Source organism: Dreissena polymorpha, chromosome 15 (assembly GCF_020536995.1).
Source record: "Dreissena polymorpha isolate Duluth1 chromosome 15, UMN_Dpol_1.0, whole genome shotgun sequence".
In the NCBI taxonomy this organism is placed as follows: domain Eukaryota; kingdom Metazoa; phylum Mollusca; class Bivalvia; order Myida; family Dreissenidae; genus Dreissena; species Dreissena polymorpha.
In genome coordinates, this window is record NC_068369.1 from 44,598,407 (window position 1) to 44,624,311 (window position 25,905).

At 33.7% G+C, this 25,905-nt stretch overlaps 1 protein-coding gene across 1 annotated transcript in view; it reads right to left on the bottom strand.

Moving 5' to 3' along the window:
* Positions 1 to 25,905, bottom strand: part of LOC127859890 (uncharacterized) — a 231,790-nt gene that overhangs the window by 145,516 nt on the left and 60,369 nt on the right. Inside the window, exon 8 of the mRNA XM_052397474.1 lies at positions 20,290 to 20,488. Within this exon, the coding sequence (XP_052253434.1) occupies positions 20,290 to 20,488 (199 nt within the window). The remainder of the gene's footprint in view (positions 1 to 20,289; positions 20,489 to 25,905) is intronic.

A 25,905-nucleotide genomic window follows, 5' to 3' on the forward strand; every position in this document is an offset into this window, starting at 1 on the left:
TTTTCATTGGAAAAATCTTAAACAAAAACAGTCACAACTTATCACAAGCTTGAAACTATCATACAGTAATATAAAAGTATGAAGTTAAATGTGAACAATGTTCGCAACTATTACTTTTTACACGTCCTTAACTATTTTTATCAACATATACGGTACGATATAAAATGTATATCCAAATATATAATCTAAATATGCATCTTACGACACGAGACGCAAGAAAACCGCCGTGTGTGCATGGACAATATTTGCAGCGGAAGGCGAACTACTAGGATTGCTGCTAAGAGTGTTTAAATTACATCCTTTTAATCAAAACATAATGATTGAAAAATCAATTATTAATTGCACATCTGTACGCATTAATTGAAATGCATGACATTTATAAAGTAAATGATTGAAAAATAACATTAAATTCTTGACAATATAGTACAAATAAACGTTTATTAATAGATCTTTGAATGTTAAAAGCCAGTAAATGCATTTTGTGAGAATATGTTGGATATAACATTATGTGTAAGTAAACTGTGAACAGGACTGTTCCAAGATGTCAACAAACCAATTTTTTTTTATCTAATATAGTTTACCTGGTGGTTTCTATAAACACCAATTCAGGTTATACTAATATCAGACATGTCAATAATTTTCAAAAGTGTCAAAGCTGTGACTGTGTGTATTTCCTATGTCAGCAGATGAAAGTTCCTTAAAAAAAGTCCTCCCACCTAACACAAGTCAAATCAGGAACAATTTAAAACCAGTTCGGGGCAGTTTCTGTCTATGTAAAGTTAGGTTTTAGATTGGTTAATGTACGTAGTGTACTGGAATAGTTGGATTACATAATTTGGTTTTAAGTCTGATTTGGACTGATTTATATAACAATATCACAATGTTGTGCACATAGCAGTGAATGTGAAAACATTCCAATTGATGAAAATATTTACTAATGTTAAAACATCCTTAATCTTTCATATTGGTTTTTAAACCTTTTATTTTTACGTTGTCTTTTTTCAAAGGGCGTCGTCATGTGCTCCCAACAACCAAGTCTTAGGCTTGCAGACGGGTAATTAGGTCACAGCTGTCATTCCTGAGTATAGAACAACAACTTATTTCGAGGGCAGGACTTCAGTGGTAAAAGTGAAAAGTTGCTATTCTGCTCGTGCAAAACGAAAACAATTGTTATTGAAACTATTTAAAACGAATTTCGGCATAAAATCGTTCCGATGCACGGCGAATGACAGTGAGTAAACAAATCGCCAAAGGGCTTTGCTTTAAAATCAAATAGATGTTCACGTTATACACGAAAACCCGCGACATCATGAAATTGTGTATCTTACGAATTTGGATAAATCGACAATAACATTATATTACATTGTTATAAGAACAAATTCGAACGCCTCCATGGTGAAGTGATTAGTTTAAGGTTTTGCTTCAAGACTTCCCGAGTTCCAATACCATTTAAAGGGACCTTTTCACAGATTTTAGCACGTATTGAAGTTTGTCAGTAAATGCTTTATATTGATAAATGTAAACATTTGATCTAAAAAGCTCCAATAAAACAAAAACATGAATAAAATTGAAGAAAGAAAAAAGTAAACCTCATCTGGGCTCAAACCACTGACCCCTGGAGTAAATGTCTAACGCTTAGACCACTTGGCCACCCGTGCTCATACAATGAGTGATGTATTTTATACTTTATATAAGCAATCTTCGTAGTGTCTTAAACTATAACGACAACAACAGAAGTCTCCAAATTATTCAATCGTTTCACGTCGAAACGCTTTATAATTTTCAGGTTTTTAAATCGTCAAAAGATGCATATAATGGATAGTTTAGAGCATGGTGAATGTTCAGTATTACTGTTTCCTCACAAATATCATAACTAAAACGAAAATTCGCGAATCTGAAAAAAATTGTTTATTTACCAAAACGTGAAAAGGCCCCTTTAATGGCAAATATTTTTATTTCAATCGTTTTTTCTTGTTATAATATTAATATATTTTCAAAATACGAAAATCTGTTAACAAGTCACTATCGCGACAGTGCTCTTTGACGCGACACTATGCGCTGCACATGTGGCATATTTAGCGCCAAAGGCTTAACATGGACTACTGGACATCATTTTGACATATTACGTCAATTCTAAAATTAACAACAAGCCTTTCAAATATGCACATTATGCATCACTTTTAATAAAAAAGAATCGATTTAGTCTTAAGAGATTCCGAAAAACAAAAGCTCCTATTGTTCAGAACAAATATATCTTAAGTGACCAATATATGTTGAAATATTACCACTTTTTTCTGGGTAATTATTGTTATTCGTCCTATAATTTTGCCAAACTGGACCTTCGCACTTTATCTTCTTCAAGCGTTTCATTATAAATATTGTGTTGCTGCGAAATGAAAGTGACAGATAAGTCGTTGTCGAAAACAAGAGGGCCATGATGGCCCTGAATCGCTCACCTGACTCATTAAGATCAGATGAAAACTATGACCTCTATTGTCTACACAATGTTTTTCTTTGATTTGACCTAGTGACCTAGTTCCTGACTCTAGATGACCCAAATACAATCCCAATCCAGATTTCATCAAGATAAACATTCTGACCACAGTTCATAAATATTGGATGAAAACTGTGACCTCTATTGTCAACACAAGGTTTTTCTATTTATTTGACCTAGATTTTTACCCCAGATGACCCAAATACAATCCCACCCAGATTTCATCAAGAATTCTGACCAAATTTCATAAAGGTTGGATGAAAACTGTGATCTCTAATGTCTACACAAGATTTTTCTATTATTTGACCTAGTGACCTAGTTTTTGACCCCAGATGACCCAAATAAAATCCCAACCCAGATTTCATCAAGAAAAACATTCTGACCAAATTTCATAAAGATTGGATGAAAACTGTGACCTCTATTGTCTACAGAAGGTTGTTCTATTATTTGACCTAGTGACCTTGTTTTTGACCCCAGATGACCCAAATACAATCCCAAACCGGATTTCATCAAGATAAACATTTTGACCAAATTTCATCAAGATTGGATGCAAACTGTGACCTCTACTGTCTACACAAACAAATTGTTGACGGACGGACGCACGGACACACGCAGGCACGCACAACGGACGCCGAACATCACACGATCACATAAGCTCACCGTGTCACTTCATGACAGGTGACCTAAAAATATGTGTCGGAGATAAACATGAACAGTTGTGGTTAAAATCCCATAGAAACAAGGGCTGTTTGTAAAAAATGCATGCCCCCCTATATGGGCTATAAGTTGCAGTAGCAGCCATTGTGTGAATACGTTTTTTGTCACTGTGAATGGTGGTGGTGGTGGTGGTGGTGGTGGTGTAGTAGTAGTAGTAGTAGTAGTAGTAGTAGTAGTAGTAGTAGTAGTAGTAGTAGTAGTAGTAATAGTAGTTGTTGTAGTAGTAGTAGTAGTAGTAGTAGTAGTAGTAGTAGTAGTAGTAGTAGCAGTAGTAGTAGTAGTAGTAGTAGTAGAAGTAGTAGTAGTAGTAGTAGTAGAAGTAGTAGTATTAGTAGTAGCAGTAGTAGTAGTAGAAAGTAGTAGTAGTAGTAGTAGTAGTAGTAGTAGTGGTAGTAGTAGTAGTAGTAGTAGTAGTAGTGGTAAAGTAGTAGTAGTAGTGGCAGTAGTAGTAGAAGTAGTAATAGTAGACGTGGTGGTGGTGGTGGTGGTGGTGTGGTGGTGGTGGTGGTGGTGGTGGTGGTGGTGGTGGTGGTGGTGGTGGTGGTGGCGGTGATGGGGTGGTGGTGGTGGTGGTGGTGGTGGTGGTGGTGGTGGTGGTGGTGGTGGTGGTGGTGGTGGTGGTGGTGGTGGTGGTGGTGGTGGTGGTAGTAGTAGTACTAGTAGTAGTAGTCCCATGACCTAGGGATGCTCCACATGAAATTTAGTTGAAATTGGCTCAATGGTTTAGTAGAAGAAGATGTTTACAAATTGTTTACAAACAGACAGACGGACGGACGGACGGACGCCGGACGCTGAGTGATCACAATAGCTCACCCCGAGCTATCGCTCAGGTGAGCTAAAAAAACTAGGAAAAAAGTTGAGACGAAGTAGAATCAGAAAATATACAAATATGTTTATTCAACTGCAAATAATTGTTTCTGCACATCAGACAACACATTCGTTTACACCAGCAATGTACTATGTTGGGAAATCTCCATTGTTCTGTGCAGAATCGTTCATGCGTAAGATAGACACAATTTTTTGTTCGGCAACAAATACACGGCCGTTAATCATGGGCGCCACCTCTTTTTTAAGATGCATTAATAAATGCTACTTCCAGGTGGCGCTCGGGCCGGGATATTTTGAAATTTAACGGATAAATTTACAGGGTGATTAGGTTTTATATGTTTTTTTCAACATAGCTCGCATTATTTTTAAACATCTGCCAACGAAGTGCGATTAAGCGAAGATTAATTCATCCAAAAATGTACAGAAACATACAATCACAACCCATTTGGAATCTTGATGACCTTTATAAGTTGTGGCATGTAAGAATTCGTATAAGCAAATCGATGTATTTTATCTGTATGACGAGCACATTCCCAGCCAATTAAATCGCTCATTACATAAAACGATTGCTTTGAACATGTACAAGTAAATGCATGCACAAAAACATCGGCTTCTAATTGATCTAATAGATTATTTTGCATTTTGCAAAAAGAAATGGAGCCAATGCCAAGGAGGTGGCGCTAAGAATAGGAGGTGGCGCAAATGCATATTTATAGCTATTTTAAAGTGACATATTTTATGTAATGGTTTCTCTATGTATACAGGACTTACATTTATTTTGTAAGATGACTATTTCAGCATATTTCATTCGCGTGCGTTTTTAATTAGAAAAAAAATGTTTTCTTATTATGTCTTGAGGTATTTTAACGTTCGTCTTTGTAAGATAAGAACATTTAATATGTATTATACAAAAAAGGTTAACGAACAAAGACCGAGCTATCTTCATTTTTTTGGAGTTGATAGTGGGGAAAAACAACATATATGAACCTTATTAAGATTCGTCGACATTAACCTTTTAGTAAATTAAGAATTTCGATTAAGGGGCACAAATCATCGTTTCAAGAACAAGTATTATCTTATATTTATTTCGTAAATTATCATAATGTATACAAAATTGTTGTCGATGAACTATTTTAGTAATGTTGAGAATTTAGTTATTGGTTTTAGTGAGTATTACTAATTTTGAGTATATATCCCACAATATGTTTTATTCATGTTGGTTACTTCTTAGTTGAGTTTATAATTTATATATTTAAATAAACTACATCATATGTATTATATTATGTGTTTATGTTCTGTGAAGATTTGGGCCTTCGTATGTTCGTTGAAAAATAAAGTAAATATAACAAATAACATTATCTATCAAATGGACGTCATGTAATGATGTCATTGCGATACGATTGTTAATTTATACATCCTGCATTGGCGCCACCTCCTATCATTAGCGCCACCTCCTCAGCATCGGCACCATCTCTTTTGGAAAAATGCAAAATTATCTATTAGATCGACAAGAAGCCACTATTTTTTGTGCATGCAACATCTAATATTTGTTGTACGCAATCGATTGATGTCGTTAGCGATTTAATTTGCTCGTCAAACAGGAAAAATTCATCGAGATGCTTTTTTAAAAATCCACCATGCCACAACTTATAAAGGTCCTCACGTTTAAATGGATTGAGAATGTATGTTTCTGTACATTTTTAGATGAATTAATCTTAGCTGACTCGCACTGAATTGCCCGATTTTCTAAATAAGGCGATAAACGCTGATAAACATAAACACCTATATATTTGGTTCATTGTACGATATAATGAATGTAAGTTAATTGTATAGAATATTGCTTGCTCATATTTTTATGTTGATTAAATGTTGCGAAAATAAAATGATGGAAACCAAACGGTCTAACAAAGACATGGTTTTGTAGACTTGGAAAAGAGCTTTGTTTCTGATCAAGTTAGTACACAAATGTATATACGCATCTATGTATTTGGGATTTGTGAACTGTATAACTTAATTTGTTAAAGACGCTATTAATGATGAAGTGTCTAGTATTACTGCGTGGTCATACATTATTTCACGATTGTGTTTTCATAACTCGCTTTTATTATTTTGATTCGGAAAACCGGTATTTGTTTTTATTTTGGCAAAATAATTCAAGCGCCGCCTTCGGAGTATGGGATACCAAAGGGGTCCAATCTTTAACTTCTCCTCGAGCAGAAAAAAATGCTGCTCGAACAGCAAAATGTTGCTCGAGCAGCAAATTTACTGCTCGACCAGCATTTTTTCTGCTCGAGCAGAAAAATCCTGCTCGACCAGCATTTATTTTTAGATTATGGCATTAGCCAAACAGAACTCTTGTTATATTTGCCATTTGGTGCGAAACAGGTTTGTTTGGAAAAAATGGCTGCCGCCATGATGGTGCCTTTTTCACATCTTCTGCAAGTTTATGTGACGACCTGTTTAAAGTTTAACATTGACACGCGGTAAGTGCTTTATATTTTGGCTGCAAACTAGTCGACCAAAAAATTGTTGCCCTTCGCTTAATAAGAAAATCGATCATAAATGTCTAACGGCTGTTAAAACATTTGCGAAAATCACGACGATGACTGATAAGAATTGCTCAATGGGTGCGCATTCTCTGTTTATATCGATTTACTTTCTTAATGATTCTTAATAATTGCTTCCGACACAGGTGCTGATTGCCTGTGATTGTGCCTTTTTGGTTAACATTGTTTACGTTTCTCGTTCTCCCCATACATGTATGTATATCTGCTGTCCTAACTTTTACAATTATCCAAAATATCATGTCTGTTAACCAGTTCTCAGTGCCCCAGAAATACAATATCATGAGTATTGAAAACGCAACCAATTTGACTTTTACGCAAAATCGTCAAATTAACGATACAAAACTTCGATAAAAAATACTTTTCTCATTTTAGGTATTTTCTCTTTGGAATTATTATCGTAACGCGGTGACGCTTACATTCAGCAAGCTTAGCAAACGGTCATAGTTATTCAAACGCTATGCGTTTTCAATCTGACCTAATTCGTCGCTCATTGTGCATGTATTTGTAAAGCGTCTGTACTTTCAGTTTCTATTACGATGCGAAATAAAAATAGCTAAGAGCGGTCGAAAGACGTCCGAGATTGTTGCGCCAAAATATAAGCAGATTGCAAACTTTTTCGAATCAAGAAAGCAAGAGCCAATAAGTGCCGAATCATTCGTGTTATCGATTTTGTTAGAAACTGTGTATACAGCAGTTGAGTTGACATCCAAAAAACATGATGGAAAGTCTGTGACTTAACAAACCTGTCAAAAGTATAAAAAAAGCATGTCATTGTTTAGAAATTGTCGACATTTTTTAAAGTTTTAAATCCTTGGACAGTTTCAAGGATTAAAGATATAACGAAACATCAGTTTATTAAAATTTATGATGATAGTTTACAGTTCTATTGATCAATACAAGTGTGCAGCGTCAACGGAAGTAAATCAGCAATTATTTTAAGGTATGCATTTTTATTACTCATTTCACTCTAAATGAAGAATGGAATCACTCTATTTTTCAAAATCAATGGTTGAAAAACCTATTTCCCAAATAATTATCTGGGGCACTGAGTTTTCGATAACTTTTCTCAATTTCAATGTAAATTATTTTTCACTGAGGCCAATACGCTTGTTCAAAGCTAACAACAGGTTAAATGTGAGTTGTGTCTGAATTACAAGTTGTTTAATTTTTCATAATTGAAATGTTTACAATTTACTATTTATTGAATAACTTGGCAGTGCATAATTAAGTTCTGGGATGTTATTTTCAGCTCTGAACTGCGAAAAAATTTCATAATAATTACATTGGTGGCACTATAATGAGTTACCTTTCATCTGTCCTTCCATTTAAATGTCCCTAAAGCAGACTTCCCAAACTTTGCAGAAAGAGTTTAGGCATTGTATTACACACTCATTTGAACCATGGCATGCTATTGTACGACATGTCTTGACGGAAATAATTTCGATAAAAAATATTTGCAGGAAATAATGTTTCCATTGCGAATCGTTTGTATCTTTTTATCTTTATTCTGAAATGCCCCTCTTAAGAATAATGTCATGTATAGCTGGTTTAGAATTAAGGATGATGATATGTCCTAACAGCATTTTGTCATGTCATTTACTGTACTTCTTAACTTACATGTATTTGAATATTCAGTCCCCATATAACTACGCCCATATGTTGTGGACATTTTCATACAAGAATACAAACAGGAATATGTATTGGAGTTTGCTGTTTAAATTGACAGTCAATCGGAGGGTAACAGGTTTGTTTTTAACCAGAAGTGAGGAACTAAACGCAATTTACAGGGGAAAAAAATATCTCTTTATACCACTTAAGTATATTTGCATCCCAGGAGCTCTGGTGTCGTGAGGTAAAGGAAACTAGTGTTGAATCTAAAGCATTTAGCATCATGGACTCAAAAGTGAGAAGCCAAGTCAGACACCGCAAAATGTAAAAATTAAAAATAATCTGTCAGATGTTTGGTCTGACAGGCTACGAAATTCTGTCAGACTGAAGGATAATTTCTGTATTCCACTTATTAGCATACCTGATAATAGCATATTTCTGTTATTAGCATATAGAATGTCAAAGCGCAGATTAATTCTTAAATTTCAATGTATTTTTCTTCTATTAATAGCATAATTTTTAACCCCAATATTCAGAATTCACTTAAAGTCTTTATAGCATAGAACATTCTCAGAATGCCAAGAAAATATGCTTTAAATCTGCAAAAATATGCTCAGATGCAAATGCAAATACCTTAGAATACAATTCCATTTGATAAATAGTTATCTTAAACATCAACCATATACAATGTTGAATTTAAATTTCACTTTGACGATCAATTATTAACAGATTTGACTTATTGTATGCCCCCAGTTGCTATATTTATGCTAAAATGTGTGTTCCTGTTAATAGCATATTCCTGTTATAAGCATAATTTTTGCTGACATGGTATGCTAAGAACAGGAATCCACTGTAGCAACATATTAATCAGGAATTATGGTTTGAATCCGTGAACTATTATTTTTAATGGTGAAAGAAAATCTCCATGGCGCGTTTTCAAAAATTCCTAATCAAGCTTGGTAAAAGAACACACAGAATAGCAAATTTATTACAGCGCCAACTTCCGGGTAAAAATGATTGATTTTTTTTATATTCCGTAAAGACAAATGCCGCATCATATCCTATGGGGAATTAAAAAAAATAATGAAACCTAAATAAAACATGCATTTATTTTCTTACCATTAAGCATGTTTGAGTTCTTTTTCTATCTTACAGGATGTTTCCATGTGATTAACTTAAATGTGAAAATTCTTCTCAATAACTTGCTTCATTAACAAAATATATTGAAAAATATCCTTAAAATTGCCCCAAGTGTACTGGTTTTGCGTGACATTTTATGAAAAAGGCAATTTTCAATTCTATACTTCAATAAAACTTTCAGAAATATTAGGTATTGCCATCATTTAATGAATATAAAAATGCATATGCTTTAAGAAAAATAAAACAATGCTTCTTACTTAGGTTGATATCTCTTGTAGCAAGTGTTCAAACCAATGATGTTCTTGTCAATTTTGTGCCACAATTTTCAACTCTCTTCACGTATATTAAAAGGTGACATCATAAAGTGCTTCAATATTTTATAGGCAAAAAGTGTCCTTTTAACCTGTCACATGTTTTTTTACACATTTGTACAGGTATTTATACAATTATTTGTTCATGTAAATTTTGAACAGCTAAATACTAAATGTGGTCAGAATTTGTCCCTGTCCCAAGTGTACATTTTGCAAGAAAGTTATTTTAAATTTTTCATAAGATAGAATTTTCAAGGTTTTACATCATTTTCTTCAAACCATTAATGCTTATCACTAGATGTACTGAAAATTTGATGCCAAAACCTTGTGAACTTTTTTTGCAAGACAAATATCGCATTGTCCCAAGTGTACGAAATTTTTATCATGTTTGAAGAACAGGTGATAGCTTTTAAAAAATAAACAAAGGTTCTAATTTTCTGGAAAGAAGTACACAGAAGGGTGTAATCTCCAAGAGAAAAAGGTGGTTTCTTCACTATCGGGGTGAACTACTCTTATAATATGGGTATGTCTCCATATTTTGTCTTCAGAAGAAAAATATAAGCATATAAATGATAATGTGTGGGAACTATATTTGACTTTACCATAACATTATTACAAAAATACATTTCCTCTTCTCAAATTAATGTCAATTTTAATCAAAATGTTTCTCCAATAATCTCCAATGTTAGCCTGAAGTTGGTTATTAAATGTTGTACATGTACACTTGGGACAAAAAATGAATGTTTTTCTTATAAACCTCCAGAAAGTGAAAACAAACTTACATTATAGCAGAATAAATGATTAAATTTCGATTTAATAAAGCATTCAAAAGCAACTGAAAAAAGCAAAAAATAAAAGTTGAACATGGTCAAATGTCAATTATGATGGATGACAAAGTCTTTCAGACACTTATAATTAAACCAAGCAGACTGTCACCCTTTTGGTACAATTCCTACACATCTAAACTAAAAACCATGTTAAAACCTTTGATAAACACCTGTACAGCACTTATTATTATTTCATTCATTTTTAATGACACATTACCAAAATATATAGAGGATATATTGTATTACAGAGGAAGGTCAAGTAAGAGGACATCGTGTTTAATGTATAAAGTATAAAAAGAACAAGGTCTAATTTATAAAGAACAAGGTCCAATATATAGAGAATATAATGTTTAATATATAGAGAGCAAGGTCTAAATATAGAACAGTGAATTATATGTGTCTTGTTCTGAGAAAACTGGGCTTAATTCATGTGCGGAAAGTCTCGTTCCTGATTAGCCTGTGCAGACTTTTATGGTATTTTTAGTTTGAAGGAAGTCCCTTCTTACCGAAAATCAAGTTTAAGCGGAAAGTGTCGTCCCTGATAAGCCGGTGCGGACTGCACAGGCTAATCTGGGACGACACTTTACGCACATGAATTTAGCCCAGTTTTATCAGACCAAGACACATATTATAGAAAACGAGGTAAAATATTATAAAAAAATATAAACATGTATTTTGTATACAGAACCATGTTCAATATTTATAGAAAAGCGTCCAATATATAGAGAACACAATATTAGATCAACTTCAAGTATAGAGAGCAATGTCCTATATATAGATATCAAATTCCAACATATAGAAGAGGCATAATGTCTTATATTTAAAGATCAAGGTCAATGCCATAGAGAACAATGTTTAATATGTAGAGAACATCATTTGATATTTAGAGAACAAGGTATGCTATCCATTTGTATAGAGAACAATGCCCAGCATATAGATCTCCAGCATATAGAGAGCAATGTCAAATAGATCTTTATTATATAGAACAAGATAAATTATGAAACCAAAGTCAAATATATACAACTATGTGAAATATATTGAAAACCAGGTCAAATGTATCTACAATTTGTGAAATATATGTTTTTTATGGAAAATACAGATCTATGACACACTGCATAATTATGGAGATTCCTTATGCCTCTGATATCCCACCGGTTATAAACATATTAAGGGCCACAAAAATACCTCAAATGAAATACATATAAAAGTTATGCTATTTTTCTTCAGATTTTCATCCATTTTGAAAATGTCCCAAGTGTACAGATTTGGCCTAAAATCATGCTAGATCCTTTTAGCAAACAATTCAAGTTCCCTGTAACTCATCTTATAATTTTATAAGAATATTTTATGCCAATTTAATTTGTATTCTATATTACTGACTGTTTGGGTATTTCTTAGAATAAATGAAAACTAAAGTTGTCAAGTACAAATAACCTTAAATCTCAAAACATCAACCTTAAATCATCAAACGGACCTTCTAGCACAGAACATTATTTGGGGAAACATTAATTTGTATAGTCAAATGTAATAAAAATTTAAAAAGTATTTATATATGTTGAATGGTTTGCTTATTTAACTTGTATAGAAAAGTCATGTAAGTGTCCCAAGTGTACAAATGTTTGAAAATTGTATACAGTTTTGGCAAAAGCTAGTTTTTGCAGATTTTCTTATATAATAAAAAAGAAACTTCACATATATTTGAAGGCCATCCTATATTTTGATAAATCTGAGTTTTTACTCTAAGATACACTGATTTTAGGCCAGGAAAAAAACTTTTAGGAGTATAGTTTTGAAAAATATGTGTTAAAAAACATGAAAAATTCATTTTTTGCCATAATTTATTTTAGAACACTTCTGATTTTGTATTTAAATTTTGCTTAAGAACATACTGCATGTTGACAAAACACACAAAATATTGATAACATGTTTTAATGGGATTTTATTAAGTGAAAAAGACATGTACATTTACAAAAAAAAATCAAAACATTTGGTTAACATATTTTGTTGTGAAAAAGTGATGACATCTGACAGAACGGTCCTACTCATTTATAAAACTTGAACCCTTTCCCTATGCAATACAAACAAAACTGTTGCCATAACTTAACATCTAAAATTTGAGAAAAAAATTCATTTAGGCTTCATTATCCCCGTGATTTTCGGAGAAAAAGTGGGGATATTGTGGTTATCTCCGTCTTCCGTCCGTCCGTCTGTCCGTCCTGGCCACTTTCTCCTCCTACACTATAAATTTACTCATTTTTATGCCCGCGGATAGAAAATCGGGGGGTATATTGTTTTTGGCCTGTCTGTCATTGTGTGTGTGTGTGTGTGTGTGTGTGTGTGTGTGGTGTGTGTGTGTGTGTGTGTGTGTGTGTGTGTGTGTGTGTGTGTGTGTGTGTGTGTGTGTGTGTGTGTGTGTGTGTGTGTGTGTGTGTGTGTGTGTGTGTGTGTGTGTGTGTGTGTGTGTGTGTGTGTGTGTGTGTGTGTGTGTGTGTGTGGTGTGTGTGTGTGTGTGTGTGTGTGTGTGTGTGTGTGTGTGTGTGTGTCCCAAAACTTTAACCTTGGTCATAACTTTTGCAATATTCAAGATAGCAACTTGATATTTGGCATGCATGTGTATCTCATGGAGCTGCACATTTTGAGTGCACCGGAGACTACACCGAATGTCTTCAAATTGATACTGAACCTCTCTTATGGCAATACGGATAATTTCAACTATGCATGGCCCCATTACCAACCCTGGGGTGCCCCGCCCACATTAGCCACGCCCACATAGACCACGCCCACCTCTACAAAGTTGTTCCAGGAGTACCATATTGCCTGACAATCTTTTGTTTTATTGTTAACTTAAACTGTACTTGATTCTAGCATGCCACTATACTTCTTTAAAGTAATTTGAGCAAATTTCTCACTGTTTAGTAATGTATACATTGTTTAAGGTACATTATAATATCACATTTTGTAGGTGGACTTCAATATGTATGATCTACTTATGCTGCCAAAATGTAAAGGCAACAATCACTGGGTTTTGCTGGTTGCAAGTGTTTTGTCCAGGACTGTAACCATTCACGACTCGTTGGGTGGTAACAACAAGGCCTTGTTCGATTTGTTCTGGTAAGGTTCAAAGCTGTAATTAATTTTTTGTCTTACCTGCTTGATATAGCAGTCACAGTAGCAGTAGGTGTATGTGCATTTTATGTGTGTCTCTGAGCTTATCCAAACTGTGATTCGATAATTGAATATGCCATTTTTAATATAGCTTACCACATATGTTCTCCATGTAGAGAAGCTGCAGCGCATGCGTTAACAAGAGATCAAAGGTCACATTTAGGGAGCTTTTTTGGCCAGTTCCAGTTATCATTCATCAGGCAATATACCAAACAAGATATTCAAAAGACTTTGTAAATCTTATTTGTTTTCTATATTTGGATCTTAAATATTAACTTGTAATGACTACCAACGCTTTAAATATGATATATATAAATTTAAGCTTGCTTTTAGTTCATTCTTATTTATTATTGTGTCCTATCTCTCACACTTATGTGTTTCAAATAATGTGTTAATAGATTCACATATATATATATATATATATATATGTTTGAAAACTGATTACCAAAACAATTTGGTATAGATAAAGTACCGCTTATGTATATAGGCACATGATTTTTGTTGATTTTTACCAACAAAATATTTGTTGCAGCCAGTTCATGTGTCAACGAGCGCAAATTGTAAAAAATGGCTTGGAAAAATTCAGTTCAAAGTTCAAAGCGCCACCTTGCAACAAACAGCACCATGGAAACAGCTGTGAAGTGTTTGCATTGATGGTAATAAATTAGTTTTATATTTCTATATACATGTAGGAGTCACTTTGTCGTACTGTCGGTCGGTCTGTCGGTCTGTCCCGAAATTTCATCCGATCTTCACCAAACTTGGTCACAAGTTGTATCTTGATGATGTTTAGGCCAAGTTTGAATATGGGTCATGCTGGGTCAAAAACTAGGTCACGGGGTCACTTAGTGTGTTTTAAACAGAAAGTTTGTCCGGACCATAACTATGTCATTTATCGTTAGATTTTAAAATAACTTGGTACATTTGTTCACCATCATGGAACGATGTTTTGCGTGAAAAAAGTACGTCGATATCTCCAAGATCAAGGTCGCACTTGGAGTTCAAGGGTCAAATGCTTGTCCGGGCCATAACTTTATCATTTATTGTGAGATTTTAAAATCATTTGGCAAATTTGTTCACCATCATGGGACGGTGTGTCGCGCGAAAGATTTACTTCAATATCTCGAAGGTCAAGGTCACACTTTTGAGTCCAAAGATTAAAAATGGCCATAAATGAGCTTGTCTGGGCAATAACTATGTCATTAATTGTGAGATTTTAAAATCATTTGGCACATTTGTTCACAATCATTGGACGGTGTGTCGCGCGAAAGAATTACGTCGATAACTCCAAGTTCAAGGTCACACTTTGAGTTCAAAGGTAAAAAAAAGGCCATAAATGAGATTGTCCAGGCCATAACTATGTTGTTCATTGTGAGATTTTAAAATCATTTGGCACATTTTTTCACCATTATTGGACGGTGTGTCGCGCAAAAGAATAACGTCTATATCTGCAACGTAAAGGTCACACTGTGAGTTCAAAGGTCAAAATTGGCCATAAATGATCTTGTCCAGGCCATAACTATGTCATTTATTGTGAGATTTTAAAAATACATGGTACGTTTGTTCACAGTCATTGGACGATGTGTCATGCGAAAGAATTATGTCGATAACTCCAAGGTCTAGGTCACACTTGGAGTTCAAAAGTAAAAAAATGGCCATAAATTTTGACTGCATGTCATGCTAAAGAATTCAAGAGTCCAAAGGTCGAAATGGCCATAAATGATAATGGCATTATCATTCTTAAAAATCGCCATAAATTTGATTCTCTTGTTTTGTGAAGACAGCATGCAAAAAAGTCTGTGTCAATGCGGCACGTGGGGTATATTTGTCAAGTCTGTGACAAAGCTCTAGTTTGCTTAGTAAAGATCTGCATTAACTTTTATTCAACAAAATAATGGGAGAATGTAGAATATAATCATCGTACCTTTCTGTTGGTGCATTGGTTTTTAGAGCCTTGCATTTTCTTTTAATTTATAAAGGACATGATATTTCATATGTAATATCATAACCTGCGGATCAAACTGTGTTATAGAGTCCCACTTTTGTCAAATAACCCTGAAAAAAGGTTAAACAAGAAGATTAATCATATTTTTATTTATTAATGTGTCATATAATGAAAAAAAGCATTCTCTTTGCTCCATTATATTATTTTGTATGAAAAGTTGTTTTTCAGTGTCTTAATGTGTGATGCATAAAACATGAATATTTTTCACTGTCAAACTATCGTTCTTGCAATTTTATTTTCAGAAATAGTATTTTTTGTGAACACTTAATCTAGTGAATATATGCTTTTCTTATTGTAAACAAATGTTGTTGTTTTTTAAGTTAAGTATAAATGACTTTTACTTTATTTCCAGACTGCCAAATGTTTGGTCATGAAAAAGCATCCCACAATGTTGCGACAGGCCCATGATTCAGTTTATCGAGACTTGTCGTGAGACGCAGACTTCTGATTCATGGAGTGCGGCAAACATATCTGTGAGACTCGATCACTCCACTGTAAAGACCCGCACGGCATTAAAATGGATATTACAATATGTGTTGTTGCTCGAAAATATGTTTTTGTAGCAGGAAGTGCTTTGGGCTGGATTAATCTGAGAACTCAATTAAATATTAATAAAATCCTTCTGTGCCTTTTAGTTCTGAAAACAGAAGTAGCCAGTTGGTATTACACATCTCCTAAACAAGTACAGCACAATAAAACAAAAGGTTTTATTATAATCCTAAATTTTGAGAACATCTTTATATCTACACAAAATATTGATGATTGTGGTGCTCAGATTGCAAAACCACCGGTTTGGCAAAAATAATGCAGATGGTTAGATTATGATAAGTGCAAGAAAAAAAGAATAAATCTGGAGATAATAATTGATATGATAATCATTGCTTGACAGAATCACAATTGACCTAGATATTTATTTATGTAGTGGTGTATTTTTCAATGAGTGCCTTAAGATTCCAAAAACATATTGACTTAAAATAAATAATCCCGATTGCGTAAATGACTTATCATTTCATGTTCATGAACCGGTTTTAAAATACTTTGTAGACTTCTCTGCTAGGCGGTGAGGACTTTTAGACCACCTGATAAACTTCAACTTTATTTGCCCTAGTTCAGTAACCGACTAAAGATATGCTAACATAATACTGATGACTGATGAGTATGTTGTGTCTTATATTCTCATTGCTACTTAAAATATTAAGTCTATTTCAACGTTTAGACTAATAATAAGCAAATTCGTTAAATTGATATCCCCCGCCAAATAAATTTTGATTATTGATGGGTGCAGAACTAACAGAAAAGTTTATTTGAAGGGTTGTACCCTTATCTCACTTATTTAAAAGTAACAACATAAAAAAATAATTGGCAATAACTCTTATTTAAGAAAGTGTAGGGTTATAGATTTTGTGCATGACACCTCTCCTCATTGATATCTTAACATCCATTAAATTTCATCTTTAAATCATGTATAGTATCTGTGATATAGTCCTGTAAAGTAACATCAGACATGTACATATGTACTAGGGTTATGTTCCTTGTGCATAGCACTTATTCTCATTGACAATTATACACCCATGAAATTTCATGTTGAAATCTTGTATTTATAGTTTCTGAGATAAAGCCCTGAAAAGTTACATCATACAAAAAACAACAAAGGGCAATAACTCTTATTTAAGAATGTGAAGGGTTGTGGTTCTTATACATGGTTCTATAAATGAGATATAGCCCTGAAAAGTTACATAATAAAATAACAATAATAAGAAAGGGCAATAACCGTTATGTAAGAAAGTATACGGTTATGGTTCTCGTGCATTGATAATTATACACCCATGAAGTTTCATGTTAAAATCTTGTATAGTATCTGAGATATAGCCCTAGTTACATCATACAAAAACAACAAAGTGCAATAACTCTTATTTCAGAAAGCGACGGGTTATGGTTCTTGTGCATGGCACCTCTCCTCAGCTATATTTATACACCCATAAAGTTTCATGTTGAAAACTTTTATTGAGTTTCTGAGATAAAGCACTGATAAGTTTGTGTGTGACTGCACTGACAGACAGACCAACGGTACGTTTAAGTATATTTAGCGTACCCGGGGTACATTAAAGTATACTTAAGAGTACACGGGGTACTTTAAAGCATTACCCGAGCCGAACCCACAATTACCAATCGAGCTTATTGACATATTAAATAAATGATGATAGTGGTAACTATGATTGTGTGAAATATAATACAATAGTTTTCCTGAATTGAGTGTACATGTGAATTAGCTAAAATAATGATAAAAACACCGATTGGGATTATACATTTCTGGAACTGAATTTGGTTCATAATCAGTTTTTTTAAGCTGAAATAATATATATATATATATATATATATATATATATATATATATATATATATATATATATATATATAATCTGAAAATATTTTCTTAAATCAATGTTATATCTTTGTAGTAAAAAAGTGCAACACTCATGACTGTAAATTAGGCATTACCATATTTCTTTACAACGTAATGCATGTACATCATCGATAAATATAACATTTAAAACGAAAATCGTTTTAAAATTCAAATGTGTGCATGGTGTTAGAACTACTGTTTTGATATCTTTGTTGTGAACAATGTGTTTAGGTTCAACGTCCGAAAAAAAGATGTCCGAATATAACTGCAAGCTGTTAAAACGCGAAATTAAGTTGAATTGAAACAACAATGCGTTAAATATTATTTTTCATCAATCTGACATTTTTCACGGCGACTGATCGGAGCAATATCACGGGGGTACTGTGAAAATCGTCAGATCTCACGATCTGACAATATTGACGCTACACCGGTCTATTTCGTTTCCGTAGAGATAGCTAATGTCGTCCGTTTGTAAGCTCAAATTTGATTGGCTGACGGGTTCAATGGCTTATTCTAAAAATAAATGCTGCCCGAGCAGCAGATTACTGCTCGAGCAGGAATTTTGCTGCTCGAGCAGCATTTTTTTCTGCTCGAGCAGAAGTTAAAGTTTCGACCCCTTTGGTGCGCCATATCGGAGTGTGTGTGATTGTAAAACAGTGAGTGATTAACCGCTGGTATTTTATTCGTCTTGTTCACGGATTGTTTAATGTTCGAATCCCATAATTCATATTGATATTAACAGACGTCATGTGTGCAAAATTTACAATCCGATAGAGCAGTTAGCTAAATCCTATTGATAAGTATCGATTTTTACACATAAATATACTATTAATTTAACAATACGGGATCCACATAAACGTTAACACCTAAATATTAGTTATGGTAGTATCCAAGCTAAAACAAAGCATTTAAACATAAACAATGACGTTTGGTTTACTTTACTAAGTAAAACAAGAAAATAGTTTATCGTAGTGTCACCGTTTACTAAAACTAATACATCATTGAATAACGTCTACATTGAATCAATACATGTCTTTTGATTGTAAATAAATGTTTACACATAACTCTTAGGTTTGTCGTAGCATTGTTATTCGATTCGGCCACTTTTTCTGATGTGTATTTATGTACTACGTACGAAATGTAAATGCCGAAATATTGAGTCAATAAAATTGTTGACGTTATATCTATTAATATTGGAAAACATTGACTAAGAGACATTGGTAGCACCCAAACTTTCATTCACTTGCAATCACCTTCAGATGCGTACGAACGTTCTTGGACTATAAATATATATTATACGAGGGCCAAAGCTCTGAAAACTCTGACCTGACACCAAAAGCAACTTAATTTGTCTGAGCAGGTTTCACTTTTGATATACATGTCCCGGGAAAACTGCCCCACCATATAAATTCGAAGTTTTTAACAAAGAACTGGACTCATACTTACACTCATCCGATAAAATTGTAAAACAAAATAAAACATAGTGTTTCGATGCTATGAGGAAGATTACTGGCAAGTTAAACAAGAATCACTTTAAAAAAGATATTCGACGTGTACATTGATTTTCAAATTAGAGGTGGTAAAATAACATTCCTCAATACTTTTATGAAATCTGAACAAAACGAAACTGTTGTTGTTTTCAGTAGTTATTCCGTTATCCACGGTATGCAATATTTATCATGTAATGAGAAAATTATCGTGACTTTTGAATGTTTACAAGAGTTTACTCAAGCAATATAATGGAATCTACCATCTCTACCTCAGGACGGCCATTTGTTCAACGGACCTGACATAATTAAATAAAATGTCTGATCAAGTTAAGCGACGATTTAAAAACGATGTAACTTTAAAAGTGTGCACAAGTTCTAAATATTGTTATATGCTCATTTGTGTGGTCTTCTGGTAGGAACGGACCTGACGCATTTTAGAACTTGGCTGAGATATCATAAGCATATATATTGTGAGCAAAACTCATAGCGTTGGTTCCAACATTAAGTGGTAAAATCGAAATTATTTACGAATGTGTGCTTGGTATTCGGAAATAACCAACGATTTTTCGTTCGATGCTATCGCCCTCAAACATAGGAACATTACATTTACAAATCAAGCTACTTTTCTAAAACTGTTACCGTTGAGTACATGACTGAACTGTGTAGCCTAATTGATAAATGTGGCTGAGAAGTGCTCTTTATTAATTATGCCTGCTGACAAATGTAAACTCACCAGCTCTAAATAGTCTTCCCAAATATGATTATCTGCAGGCTTGACGGTCTCTTGATCACTGCGAATCTGCACCAAGTCGCCAACAGCAAAGCGATTAGAACTTGAATGACCATGCTCACCATCAGTAAATTCGTTAGTTGTGGTGTTACCGTCACTTTGACCATCAACGTTCGTCAATGAAGCTGGGTTCAACGTCCACCTCAATAAAGAACGTTTGCAAATATTTATGACAATATAACAATTGTGACGACTTCAAATTAAACATTGACAATTCATTACCCTAATAGCAGTGAAAATAAATTTATAAAATTATAACAACGCTATATCCAGCATAGTCATGAACAACTACTTAAAATAAAACTACTATCGATTTTACAACAAAACCAATAATAATAAAAGCAGCCTAGACTACAAAGTCTACGTAAGTATGTTCTGCGTCGGACGAACGGTTATCATGTGATTTGCATTGATCGCAGATTCGCCGCTTCGGACTCAACTGACACTATCGCCTGTTCTTACGTAAATCCGTCGGCCGTGCATCAGAAACCCCTGCCAAGGGAACCGTGCGTTAAACTTACGTTTAATGCACGTTCTTTTCACTTCCGACAAGGAGGTAAAGTGTCTTGGTGGACCACTTTCTTGCATAGATCGCACGGCTTAAACAGACACCTTAAAGCCACCACACTGATAATGTTGTAGACACACGTTCGCAACAAGTCGAAGCGTTTTCTGTCGAATTTAAGTTAATAGGTATACAAGGGGAAAATATAAGTATTAATTTAGTATTGCCAAACTAATGCCGCCGATACATACACAAGCGCGAAGATTCTCATAAAGAAGCTGTGACTTGGCAGCACAGACGTTAAAAAATACATACATACGTTCGTATCCTTTTCTTATTACAACATCAACCAAAGTACCTAATATAGCAGTTTCACTTCCCTGCAGTATAGTGCCATTAATTGGTAATCCTTTGTATGCAATGAGAAAACTATGATTTCACTTTCATTGAGAAAATGTACTTCAACGATTGATTTTGAAAACACATTATTTTATTGAGAAATAGCAGATATTTAAAAGTGGGAACAGGTTTAATCACACAGTAGATTTTTGTGAATTTAGATTGATATAGTTGATAATATAGGCTAAGAAAATATGTTGTTTTTAACCTAGCTGGCAATAATTCAAACCTAGTTTATGTACACTGGTTTGTTAAATCGGCGGTTGTCACTATAAATACACTGCTTTCTTTACCATGAAATTCGAAGCCGAATAAAAAAACATTAAATCTATTAAAGCAGCAATAATTAAAATGCCAAATATGTGACCTTACATATGTTTTTGCTCATATCATGCTTTCATAGCAAAGCTCTCTTTTAATGTAGAAAAATACTGAGCGCGTCTATGTGTGACTATGTTTAGATTCTTATTTACAGCCTTATACAATAAACGCACGTTTCGATTTATAGACGAAGACGGTTCGAAATAAAGGTCAAAATCTTTTAGCATTTCCAAATACATCGCCTTTGGTAGATGTTCGTGGACCAGATCGGGCCATTTAATTGCAAACATTTGATGTTTTTCCAGACTAGAAACTAAAACAGTATGTGATTTTGTCAGACAAAATGTAGCGTCCAATATCAGCGAACTATATAAACAATTGCCGTTGGATTTATATATGATACCGTTTATGATAATGATGTTTTACTTCGCAGCCTACTTAACTTTCCTACTAAACAAGAACCCAATCATTCAACATGAACCGCTAATTGGGGTGGATGAGAACAACAAATTTATCAGTCGAACCAGTCGATTGTCCTTACAACCCAATACATACTGTCATGAGTAGCTGTTGCTGTTTGATATATTATTCCTTGTACCAACACATCATACATCATCAATTATTAAAACCTTCACATATGTTTCACTCTTATTTCTTATTCATAGCGTTAACTATTGTTTATAAAATATTTGTATGTGTAAATATTATCCCTAGGAGAGAAACTCTATAATTAATTGTGTATTAATTCTTTTAAACACTTTTTGTTTTGTCCCATTTGTTTTATTTTGTATTTGCTAATAATCATAAATGTATTTAAATTAACAATCGACATGGTTAAAAAAGTCAAGATCAAATTCTTTGTTTAAGCCAGTGCCTTGATAAATAAATCAGATATGGTTTCGTATTCTTTATTTAGACGCAAAATAATAAACTAAAACATGACAATAGTTCTCTTAATCTCATACTTACATGTACTTGACCTTTTAAACATTTGTATTATAAACGCAATGTGTTTTATTTGATTATTTATCAATGCGCTTTATGTAACCATAATTTTTTTGATACCTATGCATTAAGAAATATGTCTAAACTTTTTATGCATCTATATATAAAACTTAAGTTAGGGGAATTTGTTAAAACTCATTATTAAACATGACCTTAACTCACACTGTATAAAGACATTTAGAATTAAATAATCAATACAAAGGTTTATTTGATGTTGAAATAAATAAAACGGACATGCACAATTTCCATCAGATCGTAAAACCTAGGATTTTGTATGTTAAAAGGTCTACACATGCAAGAATTATGGAACGCATCGTCTGTCGTCTGTTGACTATTGATATAAAGGCTGTTTCATTTAAATGATTTGGGTTTAAATCATATATGTGCTTATAATTGTATGGTGTGTGTTGTTTTGGTATGATGTGTGTTTGTGATGGTAGGGTGTGTGATTTTGATGATATGATGTGAGTTTGCCAGAGTCGGCGGTGCGTCATTTTATGTTATGCTGTGGTTCTTGTCAAAGAACAGGCTATTCCGAATGAAATTAACGCAAAATAACATAATAGCGAATAAAAAGGACAACATGTTAAATGTACACGTAAAATTGTATAACAAACAAACAACAATCCATGACAAGCACACAGCATACCAAGACAAACACGCAACATACCATAGCAAACAAACAGCAGACTATGGCAAACACACATACTGTCATCAAAAATACACATCATATCATCACAAACACACATCATACCAAACAAACACACACCATACTATGGCACAAACAATTTATGACAATTAACTTACTTAAGGGTCTCAGTATATGCTAATTATATGTGTAATCCATTCTCTAAACGGATATATCAATGGTTTAATTCAGTGTTTCCTGTGCATCCGTGTTAATTGATCACCTCTGATAATGGTCGCTGCACTGTGACCACAGCAGGCTGTCAATACACAGGGGTACACTACACTGGATAATGTCAAATAATGAACCCAATAAAGTAAAATAGCCCTTTACAGAGGTCGTTATATTATTGTTGAAACTATGTCATGTAGACCTTTAGATTAATGCAAAATAGGGATTCATATGTATACACAATTCTGGATGATTTTGGGTTTCTGATAGATTTTTATATCCTACAAATATATGTAGTTCTTTGTGTTTTAAGAGCATTTAATAAGCACCTATATGCAATATTACTTCATGCTATATACACACTATTACAAAAAAGTATTACTATTGATGAAATTTCGATATATTGTTTGTTATTTTGTTTTACGTTTTCGAATTTGTGTATCCTCGTGATTGATTTAGTAACTATGCGAGGGTACTTGTGAGTGAATGACTGATGTTCGAATTTGTGAGTAATAAGCTGCGAGAGTTTATATGTAAGCGATTGACTGACTGTTAGGATGTTGGATGGACTGACTCCGCGATTGAACATGGGAGTGATTGACTGAAAATAATTGAGTGTGCAGATGAGTTATTGACTGACTGTTAGAAGTGTGAATGAATGAATAACTGAGAGCATGAACATATGAGTGATTGACTGACTGCGCGAGTGAACATGTAAGTGATTGACTGACTGCTCAAATGTGAATTGATTGACTGACTTTCCCAGTGAACGTGTGAGTGACTGACACACTGTTTAATTGTGTTAGTTATTAGCGGTGTGTGGCAAAGCCAGCCACCGACGAACCGACTCCAGTTTTAATTATGCTCCCAAAATATTAAACCAGATCTGTACAAACTTTTGCTGATGGTCCTTTGATTCTATTACTGAATTGTAAAACGTAACTAGAACTAGATTTTATTCACAAACGAAGTCATGTGTGTATGATTTGTATGGCGTCCAAATATCATTTTATTGAGTAAGGTATTGCACTTTCTTAAAATATCAGAATATAAATAATGTGTGTGTGTGTTTGCGTGCGTGTGTGTGTGTGTGCAAATTAATTATTCAAATGAACGTTTTACTATAAAAATCAATTATTTCTACATCGTTCAAAACGCGATTCGTTCCCAAAAGCATGGAATTCAGTTTTAGAACTCTACACATGAAACATAAATATTAGAGATACTAGCATTTAAAAACACTTCACCACGGTATAAATAAAAACTAAAGCTTAATATTAAGTTGGAAGTAGTAGAACTAGCGTATCAGTGTTCTCGTTCTAGGAGTTCACAACCATTCATAACTTAAAAATAAATGGCGTGGCCGTTTCTCTGTAAACGGATTACATGAACATGTGATATATCAAAGCAATTTTTATTTTTTTAATACGGGTGGCTCATTAAGGCATTGTTACAGTAATTGTAAACAAAGTTTATATCCTGTATATTGCATAATCATTTTCCATTACCAAATAGTCTAAATGAATGTTAACCCGCCAAACTTGCCAACAAACGTACAGTGAACCTGCATATGCTTATTGCTCCGCAGAAAATGATTATTATAATAACACGATACTGTATTCCGTTCGAACACGGCCATTTTTAACGTCAAATCGCTTAATTTTTTAGAGGTTTTGTACCAAATCTGAACCCCTTCATGATGATGAATTTACCGCGAAAATATAATGATTTGTAAATACCGCACGTTCATCAGATTAGCGTTTCGATTGGTCGGATATGAATTTCGGATTCACTCGCCAAACGTCATTAACTGCCGTTTAAAGACATGTTATCTATTTAGAGGCTTACCCCATACACAGTGGTATAATGGTGATAGCACCGTCCTGGTCGCACAACCTAACTCCGTTAACCTAAAGCCTCTTGAACAATGTAACCCGAGTCGTATCGGATGATATTTATTGGTGAAAATTCACAATTAAACAGTTTTTGCGTTGAAACAGGTAGTTTATTCTAGTTTATTAACATTTATTATATAAATGTACCAAAATGGGTCCTATCGCGGCTTCACAGAAGTATATTTTCAAAACTACGATCAGGGTTTAATAGGTATTTATTAAATTGGAGCTTTGCAAATATTTCAAGTGTTTTAAAAGCCAAGTGAAACGGGTATTTTATAATTATAATATTGTATTATATAATACAGTTCAACTCTGATCCATCTTTTTATTGTATAATTGTATGTGTACTATTTTAACGTAATAAAGCGGCTAGTAGGGGTTTAATTTGATACGAATATTTTCTCGAAAATATTGATATTTTATATAATCATTTGTGTAATATGTTTAATGACATTTTAGTTCTTGGATTTTCCCGATATGTGGACAAAAGGAATTAATATCATCCCTAGTTTGGCCTAAATATTGACGATATAACCTTAATTGTATTGTTATAAGCGGATGACGTGACCATT